Source organism: Mastigoproctus giganteus, chromosome 12 (assembly GCF_048544385.1).
Source record: "Mastigoproctus giganteus isolate SK-2022 chromosome 12, ASM4854438v1, whole genome shotgun sequence".
Classification (NCBI taxonomy): domain Eukaryota; kingdom Metazoa; phylum Arthropoda; class Arachnida; order Uropygi; family Thelyphonidae; genus Mastigoproctus; species Mastigoproctus giganteus.
Genome location: NC_143586.1, coordinates 38,305,996 through 38,328,273, shown reverse-complemented (window position 1 = coordinate 38,328,273; position 22,278 = coordinate 38,305,996). Strand labels below are relative to the sequence as shown.

Here is a 22,278-nt window from a genome sequence, read left to right as displayed (position 1 = left end):
TAGGGGTCCATCTTGCTGTTAGAGCCAGATAGCAGTGTGTTCTGGTTGACGTAGCCCTCTGGCGACCTTGATCAGCTCTTCTTGGAATGGTTACTGTCTCCTGAAACTGCTTCCACAGTGCCCTGATGACATTGCATGTCACATTAAATCAATGTACCACCTCTGCCTGCGACTGCCCAGCTTCAAGTCGCCGAACTGCCTGCCATTTCAAAGAATCATCTAAACGACGATGACTGGGCATCCTGAATATTGGAGATGTGGCTACCCACTGAGCAAGCGAAAAAACGGGAATGAAATGATGTGTATTATGCTGCACCAGCCAAAAAAAAAAAAAAAAAAAATACGCATTACCCTGAGAGAGAGAGAGAAAGAGAAGCATGATGATATCCAGCTCAGGATCCTGGGTTTGCCAAGCCCATAGAGGGCGCGGTACTTTAATGTATTTGTTGATGATAATCGGTATTCTCTTTAAATCAGTTTATTTATTTATAGAAGCCTACGAGTAGTGTAACTACACTATAAAATTAATGAAAGCCTACATTATAAATTAATGAAAGCCTTATGTTCAGTAATTGAATTATAGAAGCCTCATGATTACACAAATTAACAATTTAAAAAACTGAAGTTAGAGATGATGGAAAAACATGTGGACAGTTGCAGCATCAAATAAGAAGTTCAAAGGGTAAATAAATAGCAATGCAATAAAATAACATTTTTTTACTGTTTGCTTGCTCTTGATGCCTCTCTCTTTTTTGTTGCAGTTTGCTGTGTATTAAGATTTGATATATTTCTTGCCGTAGTTTGTGGTAATATATATGATATATCGCTCACTGGCTGGAATAGTGGCACAACTAAAAAATTCTTAATTTTTGAGTTGATGCAACTAATGAAGTTGGGATAGTGGACTCTACATTTATGCAATAACAGTACAAAGTGAGTCGATATTTCCTCGCTAATTGGCACAAGTGTCGTTATGCCGTTGTAGTTTTTACAGCATCGAGAAGCGTCGACAGTGGTACTTCTTCAGTGTGCCCCCTACCTTGGGACTGAATAGAGCGCGGTCTGTGTACAGCAGTGACCATTTTTGAGTTGTGCCAGTATTGCAGTGTAATAGGACCTTCTTGCTTATAATATCAGTTGCCATTATTGTACTCAAAGTAGTTTACGTTATTTTGTGCTACTTAGTTTTATTCAGACAACTGTGGGGGGGGGGGAGAACAACAGAAGAACATATTTATTATAACTGCCTATTTGTATGCTGTGGCAAACTTTCGAATTAAAACCATTGCATACAAATATCGTGTTGTAGCTCATACGCAAAACGAGGGTGACTGTGCACACTCATTAATAAAGAGTGTGCACTGTATTCATCCCATCACAATATGTTACATTAGCTAGAACTGCCAGAAGGATAGGAAACCCTTTCAAGGTGACAGAGAAGGGTGATGACAATTTTTACAACCTGAAAGATTTGGCCCGACATACTTCTATGAAATTTAACGAAAATGCTGATGAAGCTATGAATGTAATGACATTGCTATCTTTAAAGTAGAAAAACCTCTTTCTTTTATAAAACATCATACAAACAGAACGATTATAAATCAGTTAATATTAAAGCTAGTAAAACAAGAAAACCTTGTGGAGTCATTTGTAGATTTTGAATTGAAAAAAGCCTACAAGAATTACATTCCAATTTCAAAAAAGAAGCACAGCGAATTCCAATGTTTGCCAAACAATAACACAGTTCCCAAATGTCATGCTGGTTTTTATAAGTCTAAAAGTTAATTTATGGAAGGATTAAATTTTTCTAAGAATGACTATAAATTTTTCCAAATTTTTGCTTGTTTGTACACCAATAATTTCATACTAACTTCTTGTTCTTATTTATGCTTTACCACAATTATGTTCTCAAAGATTAAAGTGTAGTCGTACATGTTCCCGAGTTTAGGAATATAAACAAAGTTCTTGTTTAATGTTTTTTTTTTTTTTTTTTTTTTTTTGTTCTGTTCTTCATCCTAATTACCTTCTACCTTGAGGAGACTCAAGTCATAAATTTTGAGTGTTTGTTGATGCAGTAGTGGCACAATTCAAAAGGGGGGTTAAATTTTTGAAATTCTGGTTACCCATAAGGGAATCAACATTCCCTTATGGGTAACCTTGATCAACATTCCTAGGGGAATGTTGATCAAGCCATCCCAATTTTGAGTATCACTGAGTATGATGAGATGAATCACAATATATTTCAGCAATCACATAATTTCTTTGTTTCTAAGGAAACTCATTTTAAAAGCCAAATTTTTCTCATAGATTATCTCAGAATTGCGATTTTTGAGTAATGCTCTATTGCAGCCAGTGAGTGATGTGTGTGTGTATCTATATATCATGGAGTATTTTTTGAAATTTAAAATTTAATGAGCAAGTTAATCCATGTACCACAGTGCGATGGTACACAAAACGTTTTGTAATTTCGAAGAAAGAGGTCTATCAGGATAACAGATTAAATGTATGATAACAAAATGAAGTAAACAAAAAAAAAAAAAAAAAAGAAAAAAGACAGTTGGATTCCAGTCATGATGAGCTAGGATATGTGTGTATCCTGTTTCTATATTTGCTGTCTTAGAACTTTTTTTATACTAGAGTTCTGTACTGTATACTGTTTGCCAGTCATGTACTCAATGAAACTGGTTCAATATTTAAAATTTGATAAGTTTATGTTTATTAATCTCTAATTTTTTTTTTTACATAATTAACCGAGATTCTTTTGCTTTTTTATGCTAATTGGTAAGATCAAAGGTGTCATCGATATCAGAAAGCACATTCAAAATATTGGGATTAGAATGCTGAACAGGTTTTTAGAGATGGGGTTAGCAGAAGTATATCAAAATTTGCTTGGGGGTTAAATGATTTTATAATAACAAAAAGTAAGATGGAAGAGAAATTACAGTAGTTAAAAGTGAACAAAGTATCTGGAGATAGATTCTATTCAGTCATATTAAAATAAGATGTGGAGGTAATTAAACCCTTAGCCATAACGATGAGTGCATTCCTAGATTCAGGAGAAGCCCCTATCGATTGGAGAAGTGCAAATCTTATCTCCTATTCACAACAGCAGTTTTGAAGGGTGAAGTGAGTAACAACATACCTGTAAGTTTGACCTCTCTGCCAAGTAAAATAATGGAATCAATAATTAAAGAAGTATTGCAAGATCATCTTGATAGGAGTGGAACCATAAAACAATCACAGCATTGGATTGTTAAAAGTAAATCATGCCTGATTCTGATTAGCTACTGATGTCATGACGAAGGAACTGTATCGAAAAAATAATTTTGACAACGCTGACTCCTATGGTGTTGTATGACAACACCATAGGAGTCGGTGTTGGGAGTCCCTTACTGTTTTTAATATTTATTAATGACATTGATGTAGGCATTTCAAGTTTTATGTATAAATTTGCTGATGATACAAAGATGGGTATAATGGTTAATGACAGTAATCAGGGAATGCACTTCAAGAAGATCTGGATAGACATAAGTAGATGGGCTGAAAAATGGCAATTAAGTTTTAATATTGATAAATATAAAACACTGCAGTTGGATAGCAATAATCCCAGAATAACTTACCATTTGGGTTGTACCAAACTCAAAGTAATTTATAAGAAAAAAAACCTAGGGGTAATTGTACAATTTCTTTATTTTTTTATTATGAAAACCCCAAACACGAGAGGTATTAGACCCTCTCGTGTTTGGGGTATTAGAACCTATATGTGCATGGGTTGGAGGTTGAGAAGATGAAAGAAGGTATAAAATACATCTTCTTTCATAAAATATAAAAAAAGATATATTTGACACAAAATTCTCTGAATAGTGCAAACAGGCAGTGAGGTATTTTCCTGACCAACACTATTTCTAAAGGTTACAACCACAACTTCTTTACTTAAGGTACTCTTTACTGATGAGAGTAGATTCAGTCTCAGCAGCGATTCTGGACGTCAGCTAATCTGGCAAGAGGTTAGCACACGGTATCACCCTGCAAACATCACTGAAAGGGATCGATATGGTGGTCGAGGTGTTCTCATCTGGGGAGGTGTTATCTTGGATAGACATACACAACTCCAGATACTGGAAAGTGGTACTGTAACTGGTGCACGCTACTGTACTGAGGTAATCCTTCCCCATGTGCATCTGTTCTGAGGTGCCATTGCCCCGAGTTCGTGTTTATGGATGATAACGCCACACCCCATTGCACTGCAGCTGTTGAGCTTTTGGAAAGTGAGGACATTGTTTGTATGGATTGGCCTGCCTGTTCCACCGATCTAAATCCCATCGAACACATATGGTATGCTCTGGGAAGATGCCTAGCGGCACGTCCACACCCACCAGAAAATGTTCACCAGCTGAAGATAGCGCTGACAGAGGAATGGATGATGTTATGCAAGAACTTATCAACAACATTGTTCTAAGTATGGACAGGCAGTGCAAAGCCTGCCTTGACATTAGGGGTGGCCATATCTCCTACTGAGGACCACCTCTTCCCTTTGTTCCATCTTTGGCAGGGATGCATCCGTATCATGAAGCCAGTGCTATGTTGCCATTTTTGAATAAAATCCCTCCATGCTGTTTTGTTTCCATTGTTGTTTCTTTCATCATTTCTGTACCTCATGAGGTTCCTTTGGTATGCTTTTCCCATATCCAGGTCACTCCTATGAGAAGCTACAGATGAAAATCTGACTGGTCCTTAAATTTTGCACACCAGTGTATAATAATGGTACACTATTTTCAGGTTATGCAATGGCAATAAATACTATTTTAGGTTATGTTATGTAGTTATGTTATCAAATCACATTTGCATTGCTAGAAATTTATAGTTTATAAAGTTAAAGGAACGTTTTTTATAATTAATTAATATTAATTAATTATACTCCTAAGGGATTATATAGAACAATACCAAATAGTATTTATATCGTTTTACTTTAATATTTGAAAAAAATATTAATTTTTGAATTGTGTTTAGAATTTGCTAATGCTTGACCTTCTACCAGTAGGTAGCAATGCTTATTAATGTTATTTCTGCATTATTTTAATAATAATTGAAATTTTGTGTTTGTTTTTTGGCCACTAAAAGTACTGATTAGTTTTAATTAAAAAAAAAAAGTTTATTAATTATACTTAAATTTTCAGAAAAATGTTTGTAGCATAGAACAGAAACATGAAACGATTAATCTCTGTCATATTTAAATTTGTGTAGGCATTTGCTAATGCTTGACTAATTGAACAAAACTTCAACATTACTCCAACAAAATAAATTGAGCCAGTATTTAAAAAAAAAAATCTTGAAATTAATGTGTTTCAGTGAAAAAGAAATAATAAATTTATATTAATTCTGTTTATGTATATAATGTGTATTAAAAACATGAAATTCAAACAAGATAACAAGATAAACAAGGTTTTTCCCCTTAAATTAAATGTATACAGGGTGTTTCAAAAGCGATGATCAATAATTTAAAGGTGAACTATACAGATTACAATATGCAAAAAAACCTAGTAAACATGGATTCTTAAGTGAATCGTTTTTGAGATATTGCACATTTCTAGTTAGGATCCACCACTGACAAGGTGAACTGTACAGAGTTGGGATCCACCACTGACTTGTTTGTTTAGGTTAGGTTATGCTCATTCTCTCCCTTTCCCCTCTCTCAACACTCTGAGACGTAGCAGGCATACTAGTACTTGTCAAAGGATAGTCAACGTGGAAAGAGGTTACAGCAATGAAGAGTATGTGGACATGCACTTCATGTATGGTAAAGCCAATGGCAGTGCACTTGAGGCTGCATGTTTGTACCAAGAAGCATTTTCCTGCGGAAGGCAGCCCAACAGGCTCACATTCATCAGGGTACATCAACCTTAGAGAACATGGGCACTTTGCACATGAAGTACGAGCAGGTAAGCCCAGAAGCATAACACCTAATGTCGAGGAAAGGGTGTTAGAAAGAATAAAACAAAATCCAGGAATTTCGACAAGGAGGGTTGCTCTGCAAGAGTGTGTGCTGAGTCATAGCAGCATGTGGTGAATTTTACATCGCCAGTTACTGTATCCCTACCATATCCAGCGTGTAGAAGAACTCAGCAATACAGACTACCCTTCCAGAGTCAGTGGCAGATCTTAACAGAAAATGTGCATTATCTCGAAAATGGTTCATTTGCTGCCCAACGTTCACTGGGACTTTTTTGCTTATTTTAGTTTGTACTTTTCACCTTTAAATTATTGACCATCATTTTTGAAACACCCTGTATAATGTATATTAAATTTAGACATGAAATTAGCATTAGTAGAGGCATATGATGCAAGAAAGCAAGCTTATGCAGCATCAGCCAAAAAAAAACAAAAAAAAAAACCACTTCCATTTCACCCCTCCGTTCATTCGAAATACCTGTCCAGCTCAGCCTTAAATTTATTTAGGCTATCAACTTCCACAACAAGGGATGGAAGTCTGTTCCACCAACCAACTACCCGCTGGCTAAAGGCAAATTTTCGCACATCTATCCTACATCTGTCTTTCCTCAATCTGAATTTATGCCCTCTCAGGTGATTATTCTGAGCAAGAGGAAGAATCCCATCAGCATTGAGCATGCTCAAACCATTCAAGGCTTTATACACCTCTAGCAGATCACCTCACCGGTGTCTAGTCTCCAGACACTGTAATTTGCAAAACTTAAGCCTTTTTTTGTAAGAGCAACCCTCTGTTCCATTCACTAATCTTGTTGCCCTTCTCTGCACTCATTCCAGCAGCTCTATATCCTTCTTGAAATGAGGCCTCCAGACCTGTATACAGTACTCAAGGTGTGGCCTGACCATTGCCTTATACAAGGGAATAATCATCTCCTTATCCCTGCTAGAAAAATTCCTGTATATCATTGACAAGACACCATGAGCTACTCTTGCAGCCCATCTGCACTGCTCAGAGAACTTCATATCTGCCTGCACAATTACCCCCAGATCCTTTTCATTCTCTACCACTGTCAGTGTAGTACCACAGAGTTGATACATTGCTCTGGGGTTGCTGTTTCCCATATGTAGTACTTTACATTTGTCAATGTTAAACTTCATTTGCCTCCTCTCAGCCCATCTGCTCAACCTTTCCAGACCCTGTTGCAGCAGCATAGCGTCAGTAGTGTCCTTAACAATTCTGCCAACCTTCGTATCGTCTGCAAACTTGGACATTAAGCTTGATATACCATCATCAATATCATTTATAAATACAGAAAACAATAATGGACCCAACACTGAACCCTGAGGGACTCCACTAATAACATTAGTCCACGATGAGCAGTGTAAACAAGATAGCATTTAGCATTAGCATTAGTAGAGGCATTTGATGCAAGAAAGCAAGCTTATGCAGCATCAGCCAAAAAAAAAAAAAAAAAAAAAAACCCACTTCCACTTCACCCCTCTGTTCGTTCAAAATACCTGTCCAGCTGAGCCTTAAACTTATTTAGGCTATCAACCTCCACCACAAGGGATGGCAGTCTGTTCCACCAACCAACCACCCGCTGGCTAAAGGCAAATTTCCGCATGTCTATCCTACATCTGTCTTTCCTCAATTTGAATTTATGCCCTCTCAGGTGATTTTTCTGAGCTAGAGGAAGAATCCCATCAGCATTGAGCATGCTTAAACCATTCAAGGCTTTATACACCTCTATCAGATCCCCTCGCTGGTGCCTAGTCTCCAGACACTGTAATTTGCAAAACTTAAGCCTTTCTTCGTAAGAGCACCCCTTTGTTCCATTCACTAATCTTGTTGCCCTTCTCTGTACTCGTTCCAGCAGCTCTACATCCTTCTTGAAATGAGGCCTCCAGACCTGTATACAGTACTCTAGGTGTGGCCTGACCATTGCCTTATACAATGGAATGATCACCTCCTTATCCCTGCTGGAAAAATTCCTGTATATCATTGACAATACTCCATGAGCTACTCTTGCAGCCCGTCTGCACTGCTCAGAGAACTTCATATCTGCCTGCACAATCACCCCCAAGTCCCTTTCATTCTCTACCACTGTCAGTGTAGTACCACAGAGTTGATACGTTGCTCTGGGGTTGCTTTTTCCCATGTGTAGTACTTTACATTTGTCAATGTTAAACTTCATTTGCCACCTCTCAGCCCATCTGCTCAACCTTTCCAGATCCTGTTGCAGCAGCATAGTGTCAGTAGTGTCCTTGACAACCCTGCCAACCTTTGTATCATCTGCAAACTTGGACATTAAGCTTGATATACCATCATCAATATCATTTATAAATACAGAAAACAATAATGGACCCAACACTGAGCCCTGAGGGACTCCACTAATAACATTAGTCCACGATGAGCAGTGTCCATTGATTACCACTCTCTGTCTTCTCCCCCTCAACCACCCCTTTATCCATAGCAGCAATTTGCCTCCAATGTCACACTGCTCCAATTTGTGTAGCAGTCTTCCATGTGCAACAGTATCAAAAGCCTTTCTAAGATCCAAGTATATAATATCAAAGTTATTCCCTGCATCCAGTTCTTTTGTGACTGCATCATAGTATCCAATCAAGTTGGTCAGGCAAGACTTCCCCTTAACAAAACCATGCTGTGTCTGAGCTATAACTGAAGTCTTGTCTAAATCTAAATGATCCTGCAGTGCTTCTTTAACCAGTGCCTCCATTAATTTTCCTGGAACAGAAGTTAAGCTCACAGGTCTATAATTACTTGTGTCAGCCTTTGATCCTCCTTTGTGAATTGGGGTCACATTTGCACATTTCCAGTCTATGGGTACCTCCCCTGAGTCCAAGGAAGCTCTCATAATTATGGCTAAGGGTTTGCTTACTTCCTTTGCTGCCTCCTTTAATATAACTGGATAGATCCCATCCACCCCGGGTGCCTTTCTTGTGTTTATCTTCAACAGTTTCTCCTCCACTTTACTCCCAGTTATTTCAAGATTCTGTAGCTTACTGCTAGAGTTGAATACACCTCTGGCATTCCCCTTGCTGAATAACTCCTCATGTGTGAATGTCGATGCAAAATGTTCATTTAGTTTGTTAGCTACCTGAGCAGGATCATCAACAGTTGACCCATCAATATCAAGTGGACCAATCTGATTCATCCCCTTCCTTCTAGAGTTTACATAAGTAAAGAACTCTTTGCTGTTTTTCTTTGCATCCCTTGCCAAGGATTTCTCGTAATCTGCCTTCGCCTGCCTAACCTCCTTTGTAACTTGGTTGCATATCAACTTGTATCTATCATAGGCTTCTGTGTCATGTGTTAATTTGTAAGTATCCCATGCATTTTTCTTCTCTGCCATATGCCTCATTAGTTCATCTGACATCCATTTTGGCCTAAACCTTGAACAATATTTTTTAGTTGGTATGTAAAGCCTAGTAGCTTCCAAGATAAGTTCTTTGAATGCTTCCCATTTTGAATTTGCTGTTGGTAACATCATCAGTTGGTCCCACTGTATAGAATTTAAATACTGTCTCAGTCCATCGTAGTCGCCTTTACGGAAGCAATAACCCTTCCCTTTACCCCTAATGGTAGTTACCTCTTTCAGTAAATCCCACTTCAGCACACTGTGATCACTGCCACCTAGTGGTTCATTTATCTGCAGATTCTTAATGCATGAAGAATCACTGCTGATAATCAAATCAAGAGTATTACTCCCTCTAGTTGCCTCCCGAACATGCTGATGTAGAAAACAATCATCCAATAAATCCACAAAAGCCCTGCTAGTGTGTGAGTAACCAGCCCCCAAATTCCAGTCAATATCTGGGAAATTAAAATCTCCCATTATAAGACTCTCTGATTTACTGGCCCACTCTATTTCCCTGTACAGTTCCTTATTATACTCATCAGAGTCATTAGGCCTATAGCACACTCCTACTCTCAATTTTGATCTCCCAATGCTTATGTCACACCAAACTGACTCAACACTGCACTGTCCAGCGATGTCGACTGGCTTCACTTCCTTGGTTTTTATGTGTTTCTTAACTAATAGCATAACCCCTCCCCCCTTCCTATCCTGTCTATCCTTTCTGTAGACGTTGTACTCCCCAAATTGCATTTCTGCATCCCTTATATCTGTGTGACACCACGTCTCTGATATCCCAACAATATCGGCCTTTGATGTTTTGAGCAATACCTCAAATTCATCAAATTTATTTACTAAACTCCTAGCATTGGTGTACACGCAAGTATACCTGCACCTGTTTCTATTCTTAGCTACCCTAACACAACCCATGTGTTTACTTGTACTGCAATGGCTCCCAGCAGTCTCTGAAATACCATGCATCTTGTTTTTCAGGCTTCTGCTCATTCTAATAGAAGCAGTGCAAGAATCTCTCATAGCATTCATATCCTTTTTTTCTAAGGTTCTTGTAACATTAATTCTATGAAAATTCTCTGGGGTTAACTGAGTTGCTGTTTTTGGTAACAAACTGTACTGGAATTTCTCTTAGTTTCTGCAATAATACCCACATAGCCAAGTGTTGAACTTTGAGTAGCTTTTGGATTGTAGAAAACCTGCCATTGTGATGAAAAGCAGTTTTTCACTATATTTTTATTATTATTATTATTATTAGCTGCATGGTGCAAGGAACCTTGAGGCTTATGCTGCACCAGCCAAAAAAAAAAAAAAAAAAATCCTGAGTTACCCTGAGAGAGAGAGTGAGAGTGAGTGAGTGAGTGAGGTATGAGGTATTGAGGGTCTAGCGGCTCCTGGGATTTCTCCCATCTCCGCGAATGTTCTATGTATCGGTGACAGTACCCTGTCAAAGCCAGAGATTTAGAAGTGTGTGGGTCATGAGTAGTGTTATATGTTGTGCCCATTGTTTCTCCGGCTTATTGGCCGCCAGGCCCCTAATGGGACCAGACGTTGCCCATACCTCGCCACGTGGAGGCTAGCCGGGTGTTACCATTGAGTCAATTGTACTCTGGCAGGTCCTGCCACTTACTTTCCTGGGATTTTAGTGGCTAGGACCTAAAATAAAATTGGAACGACCGCGGTTGATTTTAAATCACTTACATTAAAGCACTAATATGGGGTTTGACGCTGAAAGCCTGTTCTAAAGTGCCTAAAAGGTTGGGCGAAAATTTTTGGTGTATTTTAAATTTGGACGTGTAGGGCTATACGCTGTGCAAGAAAAAGTGCTGGGAGGGGAGAGTGAAGGCTGGGGGGTGAAATAGGAAGAAGAGGGTCGATAGGGTAGGTGACCCCCAATTTTTCAGTGAGGCATGCCCATGCCCCACCAGAGGGAAGAAATGGTGTGGCAGGGAAGAGAGGCGACAGCAAGCCGTCACCTCCCTCCCCTGCCGGGAGTGGGAGTAAAAGAATTGCACTGCACAAGAGAGTGCAGAGCATAGAGCCAATATGGCTCCGTTGAGGCAGCAACTTGGAGTTTCTCTATCTTCGTTGGTCTTCTCTGTCATTGATAGCCATATTTTTCCTCAGCTAGGAACACTGGTCAGGTCCATTGTTGGTCTGTTAGCTATGGCTGTGGTTCTCTTCATCATGGAAAGATCCGCAGCTCCATGGGGTTATTCTTGCGATAGCTGGTTTTAGATGATTAGTAGTAAGCAGGTTCCTGGGCGAGGTTCTCCTTGAGTCATCTCCACGCGTGTTCTGTGTCTCCTTTTTTTTTTTTTTTTTTTTTATCTTCTTCTGTAGATGGCTATCAGTGTTTTACGCCTACCAAATAGTTTTTGGGCATATTCCTTTAGCTCCCTGTATTCCTCAAGTGAGTCCAATAGATGTGATTCCAAGTTCTTGGGGAGGTAGTGTATTGCAGTGATCAGTCTGCACCTGAGGTCCTCATAATGGTTGCAATCATACATAATGTGCTCCCAGCACTCAAGCTCCCCACAGGAACATCTCGGATCCACCTCAATCCCCAGCGCTGCCAGCTTGGCTTTAAAGGCCCCGTGACCAGTCAATAAATAGGTGGTATATAAGCCAGGTTGAAACCAAGTTGGGGGACTGGGGTACATCCTGTCGATTTTCGGAATGAATTTCCTGGTGATATTTCCCTTATTTGAGTTGGCCCAACGCTCCTGCCAAACTTGCATCAGGTGTTTTTGCAGCCTTGTCTTTTCATTTTTTTGTGGTGCATTAACGTCCACAGTATAGCCATGGTATGTACAAGGTATTCCTTTCTCTATGTGGTAGTTCATTCCCCTACGCATGATCTCTAAGTCAAGGGGAAGAGCTCCGGCCAAGACCTGCAGCGCGTGGGTACTGGTTGTCCTACAAGCACGTGTAACTGTCAGTAGGATTGTTCTTTGCGTTGCATCAAGGATGCGTCGGTTTACTACAGTTCCTGTTTTGGAAAACCATATTGCTGAGGCGTAAGTGATGATCGGTAGGAAGGTTGTTTTATAAAACAATGACAGGGTGCGTTGGTTTAACCCCCAGTCCCGCCTGACGATCCTAGCCACCAATCCAGAGTATCTTTTGATTTTGGCTCTGATATAAGTTAGATGGTGTTTAAAGGTAAGATTACCATCCAGTATAACTCCTAAATATTTTAACTGGGTCACTAATTTTATTGTGGTAGGTCCCACCTTTATTTGTGGCGGTCTACGTATATCAAGCTTGCCTTTTAGCAGGACGGAGGACGTCTTTGTTGTTGATATCGTCAGGCAGTGGAGTGAGTGAGTGTGTGTGTGTGTATCAAAAGTAGAAGGGAATTACCAAGAAAGGGAAGAATGATGATATCCAGCCAGCTCAGGACCCTGGGTGCACCAAGCCCATACTCACCAGATGTGAGCCCCTGGTGTTATGTCTCATAGCCTCACAGGTCCTCTAGTTTATACAAAGTGAACAAAAATATAAACAGACAAAAAAAAAAAAAAAAAGCACTTAGAAGACTAAAGACACCATTAAGAAAGTATAAAAGTAACAACTACTAATTCCTGACCATCATACTCATATTTCTGTTCTCATTTTTCCTTATTTGTTGTGTGAGTCAGCAGGATTAAATATTTTTCCCACAGGGCTTGTCAGGTAATGCAATACTACTGCCAGGTTAAAAACAAATTACATGTCTGTTTTTTTTTTTTTTTTTTAAATTTTCTATGCATTCTTGTCAGGATATTTTTACTAAAACATAACCAAAATATTAACATATAATATTAACAAATTATTTGTAGGCCATGAAAAATGGAAAAGATTTATTTTGTTGTATGTGTTGTAGTCTGTTAATTATTCCTACTGTAACTATGAAAATTTGATGATATTAATATACAGTATTTGATAATTCATGCTAATAAGATTTCACAGTTCATGTGATGAAATTGTTCAAAAGCCAGTTATCAACAAGTGTGAAATACACTGCACATGTATATAATTTTAGTAAATTTTAATATTTTTCTATATATATATATATATATATATATGTGTGTGTGTGTGTGTGTATGTGCTCTCATATTTCTTTTTTGTTGTGTAGACCACTTGGATCATATAATAGCTTGACAGATCAGCATCTTGCTCGTTATTTTAGCAGTCCTACTATCAGATCCCATCTCCTGAAAGTGGGATTGGTATGTATTATTGTTGTTTACTTATGATTGTTTGCTATGTAAACCAAACAAGTCAGTTAATGTACACTATATGTTAAATTTCTGGTGTGTTCCATTTTTTTTTCTTTAAATTAAATGATTTTTTTCATTTTCTGTGATTAATAGAAATGAAAAATAAATTTAGTTATCTCCTTATCAATTAATTACTAATAATAGAAATTAATTTTTCTGTTAATAACAATTAATAGAAAGATTATAACTCTATAGACCATTTGATAAAACTCCAAGTTTATGTTCTCTAAACTTAGCCATTTAATTAAATTACAGATGTATAATATTTATTACTCTCCTTCCATATCTCCTTTTATTTTTTTTTAAGTCTCTTTTCTCTCTTTTTTCCTTTCTCTCTTCACAAGTGACGTCACATCCATGAATTCATAACAGTACACATGAAGCATGCACAGATTGTTTAAAGCTAACAATATTGCATTAAAACTGCATTTAGCCTATGAATTTCTTTTTCAATACAAAGTTTATGGAAAAAATAAATAATAATTGCCAGAATTCTGTTTGCTGATTTTAGTGAAATTTGACGTAGCCTGACAAATATTTTTAACAAGCCCAAATACAAAATCCATCCTCTGAGAGTCCCTCTATTACATGCAGATGGACATGGTGAAGTCAGTAGGTGCATAGCATATATATATGTATATATGTGAGCATGCCTAAAAATAGATTCTCTTCTTAAATATATATTTTGTCAAATGATATATTAATGTTGAAATACTGAGTATAGAATATTATGAAGATTTTCTGGGTAACTGTTTGCTTTTTTCACAAGTTAAAGCAGTACCACTGCTTTGCTTGTTGGAGGTCATATTTGGACTCCAGAGGGGTTAATAACAAAAACAGACTAAGGAACTGACTTAACATATCTTTTGATCTTGATATAGTTTGTAATTGATGGATTTGTATTGTAATTTGGATATCTAATAACATATTAGGAAGGCTATATTTAGTTTTCTCTGTTGATTTTTAAAATTTTATAATCAGTTATATGTTATTATCACAGCCATTTTTGAATAAGTTTATCTACAGATACATTTATCTGTAGATAATACTAGTAATACAGTTGCATCTACAGATATGTTATTTGTAAGATATTAATGATGTTAACCAGAATTAAATCAGTTAATGCAAAATTAGCTAAATTGAATAGTTATTTTTATTGTCAAGTTGTGTGATTCACCTACTCACTGTTGTAACATGGCAGTAAAGCTAAATAAGGGAGTTATAAACAGTTTAGTAACAGGAAGCATAGTAGTACAGTGCAGGTAATGAGTTTAGCATTAGTAGTGGCATATGATGCAAGAAAGCAAGCTTATACAGCATCAGCCAAAAAAAATGAAAAAAACCTTCCCATTTCACCTATTCATTCGCTCCAAAAGTTTGTCCAGTTCTTCTTTGCATTTATTTAAGCTATCAACTCCCACAATGACAGATGGAAGTTTGTTCCAGCAATCAACCACCTACTAGCTAAAGGCAAATTTCCGTGTAATCTGAGCAAGAGGAAGAATCTCATCAGCATTGGGCTTGCTCAGACCATTCAAAGCCTCAATCAGATCACCTCATAGGTGTCTATTCTCCAGATACTGCAATTTGCAGAACTGAAGCCTTTCTTGGTAAGAGCACCCCTTTATTCCCTTCATCAATCTCATTGCCCTTTGTACTTTATTATTATTATTATTATTATTATTGCTAGCTATATGGTGCAAGGAAGCTTGAGGCTTATGCTGCACCAGCCAAAAAACAATTCCCGAGTTACCCTGAGAGAGAGAGAGAGAGAGAGAGAGAGAGTGTCAAAAGGAAATCACCAAGAAAGAGAAGAATGATGATATCCAGCTTAGGACCCTGGGTGTGCCAAGCCCATACTCACCAGATGTGAGCCTGTTCCAGCAGCTCTACATCCTTCCTAAAATGAGGCCTCCAGACCTGTATGCAGTACTCAAGGTGTGGCCTGAATATTGCCTTATACAAAGGGATAATCACCTCCTGATCCTTGCTAGTAAAGTTACTGTATATCATTGACAAGATCCCATCAGCTGCTCTGGCAGCCTGTCTGCACTGCTCTCTGAAACTTCATATCTGACTGTACAATTACCCCCAGGTCTTTTTCATTCTTCATTACCCCGAGTGTAGAATTGCACAGTTGGTACATTACTCTGGGGCTACTGCTACCCATATGCAGTACTTTGCATTTGTCAATGTTAAACTTCAGTTGCCACTTTTCAGCCCATTTGCCCAACTTTTCTATATTCTGTTGCAGCAGTGTACCATCAGTACTGTCATTAACAACCCTACCAACTTTTGTATCATTTGCAAACTTGGACATTAAGCCTGATATACCTTCATTAATATCATTGATAAATATAGAAAACAACAATGGGCCCAACACTGAACTCTAGGGGATCCACTAATAACATTTGTCCACAAAAAGCAATGTCCATTGAATACCACTTACTTTCTTCTTCCATGCAGCCATCCCTTTATCCATAGCAGCAATGCTATGGATAAAGGGATGGCTGCATAGCAGCAATGCTATGGATAATGTTGTTGTTGTTATTTGGTTTTTAGAGCATTAGCAACTAAGGCCATATTGCTCCGGGGATATGCGGTGGTCATTCCCTGACCTTTCCGCATCCTCCGTATTTGGTGGTCACAGGCTCAAACACCGGTCTAATCAAGAAGCGTGTGCTACGCACTGCTGTTCCTGTCCACCTGGCTACAGAGGCGCCTCAATGCTATGGATAAAGGGATGGCCTTAATGCCATAGTGCTCTGATTTGTACAAGCAGTCTTTTATGTGCAACAATATCAAAAGCTTTCCTGAAATTCAATACAAGCAATCCTTGTATAGCACTGTACTTCTACAACACAGTTTTTCTCCAACATGGTTTGAAAATTGCAGCAATCCTTGTACTTCTACAGCAAGGTTTCACTCTAATACGGTTTGAGAATTGCTGGAAATCTCGCATAGCATGGTATTTTTGAGCTTTTGTGTTGAGAAAACCCTGCTGTAATTTTCAATGTTAGATGTAATTTTCAACATTTCCATTCCTTTCTGTGAATCCCTGCTGTTGATTCGCTAGTTGTTATTGCCTTCGTGATATTTTTCTAAAGCACATTTCTGGAGGTCACTACCATAAAACAATAAAAACAATTTGCACTTTCCGGTTTATTGATCTTTTCTGTTAGTGTAATCAATTTAAATGGACAGTAAACTCGATCTCCTTGCATTTGCTATAGTACCGACAGCTGGAATTCTGTGGGTTTTCTTGTTATTGTGGTGAAATGTGTTTCCCCTTCCATGAAATATTCAAACATATTAAAAACATAAATAAATTTTCAGAAACTCATTACTCTGTATCGTATTTTTTGCAACTTGTTCATGCCATGTTCTTTGTTATTAATTGCTTATCATTTTTACTGTTTTCAATTTTACAACCAAAGGAAAAGAAAAAAAAAAGTCCGTAAACAGAAATATCAATTAGTATGTACATATTATAGTACATATTAATTAAGCTATGTATGTAAGGATAATTTATTTTTATTTTGCTAACTGGAAAATATTCTTCTGATCTCCACGTATCATTTAAAGTGGGGGTCCATTGTACAGTATTTTGTTGGGAGATCTCGTGGGTTCTGTGCTATTGAACTTGTGCTTGTTTGAGATCATAAAAAATAATTATGACTTTGAAGAGTGCAGTTCGTGACTTTTAAAGAGAGCAGCTGGTACACGAAATCTTGATGCTGCCGAAGAGATTGTGCTTAGCAGCGATGAAGAGGAAGAAAATTAAATGAACTTACATTATCTCACATATAAGTATCACAGTTTGTAAGGTTTGTTCAGTTATTACTATTTAAGTTCCTACTATTATAAAAATAAAGTTAAAATATTAAGTTATTACTACTATAAAAATTAAGTTTTCGATAGTTATAAAAAAAATGGCATATTTTTGTTAGATTTTGGAACGTAACCCCCCTTTTTGTACTGGTTCCTAGTCCCGTATAACACGGTTTTGCATTACACGAGATTTTGTACGAACCAAACTACCGTGTTATACAAGGGCTACCTGTATATGATATCAAAATTATTTTTTGCTTCTTGTTCCTTTGTGACGACATTTTACTATCCAATCAAATTGATCACACAAGATTTCCCATTAACTAACCCATGGTGTGTCTGAACTATAACTGCACTCTTGTTTAGATGATCTTGCATTACTTCTTTAACCAGTGATTCCGTTATTTTCCTCGGAATAGAAGTTAAACTAGCAGGTCTGTAATTACTTGTGTCACTCTTTTTATCCTGCTTTGTGAATTAGGGATACATTTGCACATCTCCAGTCAATGGGGACTTCTGTGGGATTTTTGTGCAGTGTAGTTGTTTCTTGGTTTACTAATTCAATTGTAGAAATTAAGCATTTCCTCCCTCCTTCTATTTTAATAAAATAGGAGTAGGAGGAAAAATAAAGGAGTGACAAATGAGAGAGATGAATGAGAAAGATTATCATTGGGAATAGAGACTATGTTAAAATGTAACACAATTTCATTATAACAAATAACTACACTATTCAAACAGTTTATGCAGAAATGCTGAATAACAATGTATATGGATTTGTGAAGGGCACAGCATGGGTAGATAAAATTTAAAGCCATAAAAACACAATTTCGTGTGATAAACAGTCATAATTATAGTTTATTGGTTCTTAAGTATAGTGCAGGCACACTATGAAGTAAGTTCCAAATAATCTTGCCCTAAATTGGATGACATTTTGAATCCTCTTTGGGCTCTGTCATCAAGTCTAAAATCAGTAAAAGAGAAGAAAGGAGGGATAATACAGGTGTTTAAAAGTAGTACAGACCTTAATTAAAAACAAAGCATTTTGATGTTTCTAATGTAACTAAATTATAAAACTAAAAAAATGAAGCAATTGGATTTCTTAAAATGGATCAAAAGGTTTATTGAGTGAATGCAATCTGCAGAAATTAATTAGCTCATTTACTAAATCTAAATAATAAGAAGAAAAACTTATCAGACACAATAACTGCAGTCAGGGCCACCACAAGTGGGTAGGGGAGGTATGTGTTACTTATGGTCGGCAGTTCAAGAGGATGCTGAAATTTTTTTCGATATTGTTTTCTGATTGGTTAACACTTAGTATTCAACATTTAAGGCAAATATTATTTTGCTTACTGGTGGCACACAGGAACGCAGCCCTACTAACTGCAATGGAATGCACCAACTGTCTATGACTGAAACTTTATTAAAATAAAACAAGACAGGATAAAATTTTGTTGTAAAAATAAAATACACTGACAACTGTAGAGTTAAAAGTGATAAAATTAAAATATATGAAATATTACAAATTAAAAGTGATAAAACAACAATAGCTTTCAAAGGCGACTGCTTCCTTTATCAACAGTAAAACTTGACTGTCGCAGTACATACTTAAGCTTGTAATAGTAGAGGCATGTGATGCAAGAAAGCAAGGCATCAGCCAAAAAAAAAAAAAAAATCCATTTCACACATCCATTACCCCTAAAAGTTTCTCCAGTTCCTCCTTGAATTTATTTAAGCTATCAACTTCCACAATGATAGATGGAAATTTGTTTGTTCCAGCAATCAACTACCCACTGGTTAAATGCAAATTTGCGCACATCTATTCTACAACTGTCTTTCCTCAATTTGAATTTATGCCCCCTCAGGTTCGTAATCTGAGCAAGAGGAAGAATCCCATCAGAATTGAGCCTGCTCAACCCATACAAGGCCTTATACACCTCAATCAGATCACCTCACAGGTGCCTAGTCTCCAAATGCTGCAATTTGCAGAACTAATTGAGCCTTTCTTGGTAAGAGGTCTCCTTTGTTCCCCTCAGTAATCTTGTTGCCCTTCTCTGTACTCACTGAAGTCTACATCCTTCCTAAAATGAGGCCTGCAGACCAGCATGCAGTACTCAAGGCATGGCCTGATAATTGCTTTATACAAAGGGATAATCACCTTTTTTTTTCCCTACTAGAAAAATCCCTGTATATCATTGACAATACTCCATGACATGCTCTGGCAGCCTGTCTGCACTGCTCAGAAAACTTCATATCTGACTGCACAATTACTTCCAGGTCTTTTTCATTTTCTACCACCCTAAGTATAGTACCACACAGTTGGTACGTTTCTCTGCGGTTATGTCTACTCATATGCAGTACTTTGTATTTGTCAATGTTAAACTTCATTTACCACTTCTCAGAAAATCTGCCCAATGTATCAAATTAGAATATCATTTTTGAAAAATTAGAAATTTTTAATTTGTATCACTCTTCTTGCAGATGAGCAAAATGTTCAGCAATTTACATCCACAAAGGCATATATAATTTTTGTGCACATTTACAATTTTCATATCAAGAAATCTGAAAATCTTAATGCTATCCTCTACAAAAATGCCACTGACACAGTTGCCTCTTGATCCCAATTCACTTCATTCATCATCATCATCATCAGCCATTTTGAATCCACTGCAGGATGAAGGCCTCTCCAGCAACTTTCCAGTTCCTTCTGTTTTGAGCACTGGCCATCCATTTACTACCCACAAACTCATGAATTTCATCTATCCATCTCCGCCTTTGTCTTTCAGGTTTTCTTCTAGCTCCTCTTGGATACAATTCTGTTATTTTCTTAGTCCATCTGTCATCATGTCTTTGAGCTATGCGTCCTGCCCAAGACCATTTTAGTTCTTTAGTTTTGATAAGAATGTCCTTTACTTGAGTTTGCTGCCTAATCCATGTGTTTCTCTTCTTATCTAACAGCCTGATTCCCAATATAATTCGTTCCATTCTTCACTGTGTAGTTCTCAGCTTCTCTTCCATTCTTTTGGTGAGTGCCCAAGTTTCACTTCCATAAGTCATAGTGGGGAGTATACATTGGTTCATTATTTTACGTTTCAGACAAACTGGGATATTGCTCTTCAGTATGTGACTATATTTCCTGAATGATATCCATCCAAAATTTATTCTTCTCTTGACTTCCATCCATTTATCATTATTACAGCTAATAACTTGTCCCAGATAAGTATATGACTCCACCTTTTCAATTACTGCTCCTTCAATCATTATTTCCCTTTCTGTGGCATACTTGTTCATCCTTACTTTTGTTTTAGCCATATTCATCTTTAGTCCAAAATCCTTACTAACTGTGCATAACTGATTAAGATTTTCCTCTAATTCTTTGGGATCGTGGCTTATGACCACAATGTCATCTGCAAATCGTAAATGGTTTAGGTATTCTCCATTCACAATGATTCTTTTTCCTTTCTGCGACCAGTCTAATCTTCTGAAAGCTTCCTCAAGAGCAGCAGTAAATAGCTTCGGAGATATTGTGTTCTCCTTGTCGAACTCCTTTCTCGATTTTAAATTTCCTACTGTCTTTGTCTAGTCTAATAAAGGAGGTAGCATTCTCATATATTTTCTTCAAAATCATAATATGTGGGATATCTATGCCTTGTCTTTCCAGTGCCCGAAACATTGCCTTATGCTATATGGAGTCAAATGCCTTTTCATAATCCACAAATGCCAAGCATAATGTTGTTTTATATTCATTTGCTTTCTCCATTAGCTGTGATATTACGTGAAGGTGATCCATAGTTGAGAATCCTGTCCTAAAGCCAGTTTGCTCTTTCGGTTGATTCTCATCAAGTATTCTTTCTAATCTGTTAGTAATGACCCTTGTGAACAACTTGTAGATGTGGGATAACAAGTTAATTGGTCTATAATTTCCAATTTCTGATTTATCTCCTTTCTTATGCAGCAAAACTATGATTGCATTATTCCACTGCTTAGGCATCACACCTTTTCTAATGCACTTTGTGAAGAGCCTTGCCAGTTTTTGTGTTATGTCTCTTCCTCCCAATTTTAACACTTCTACAGTAACTTCATCATTCCCTTGGGGCTTTCTGATTCTTCATTTTCTTCAATGCATGTTCTACCTCATCAGGAAGAATATCGGGTATGTTGTATGTGTTGCTAATTTGTAATCCATCTTCCCCACTGTTGGCATCATTCCCTCGCTCCTTGTATAATTCTCTATAATAGTCTTCTGCTATTTGAATTATGCCTTTTCTGCTGTTTATAAGTACACCATCGCTATTCTTCAGTTTGAGTATCATTTGTCTTTCTGTATTACTGCTCATGGCTGCTGATTTAAATCCTTTGTTTTCCCTTTATGCTTGTTCTACCTTTCTTGTGTTAAATCTTCTTATGTCCTCTCTGAGTCTCTTTCTAATGGCTTTGCATAACTCAGTATGCTCAATTTTCTCCTTGTCAGTGTTATTCACTTCATTATACAGCCTTATATTGTAGGCTCTTCTGGTGAGTTTGTTAGCTCTGCTAATAACTAAATATAGGGAGTTGGAGTTTTTTCAGAACAGGAAACACTAAAAATGTACATCATACAGTTGAATCTTCTGCATTATACATTAACTTGCACCACCCATTTTTTTTTACTATTTTTAGGAAAAGGGAGAATAAAGCAACCCATTGAAGAATCTGCAAATCTAAGTTGGGTACACCATTCATTAACGCTGCATACAGAGTTGATTGTTCGAGATGGATATTTCACTTTGCTACGTGGAGAAATTTGTTAAATGGTCACTGGATTGTCTACTTCTGAAGTATTAATGAACAAGGTTAGTGATTCACCG

General features: G+C 37.3%; 1 protein-coding gene across 1 annotated transcript in view; it reads left to right on the top strand.

Annotated features, from left to right (window-relative positions):
* The first annotated feature begins 622 nt into the window (after window positions 1-622).
* The window catches only part of LOC150076907 (uncharacterized), a 153,295-nt gene continuing 131,639 nt past the window's right edge, over window positions 623-22,278 (top strand). Inside the window, exons 1-2 of the mRNA XM_090385727.1 lie at window positions 623-682; window positions 13,456-13,549. Coding sequence (XP_090241853.1) covers window positions 645-682; window positions 13,456-13,549 — 132 coding nt within the window. The 5' untranslated portion in view covers window positions 623-644. The remainder of the gene's footprint in view (window positions 683-13,455; window positions 13,550-22,278) is intronic.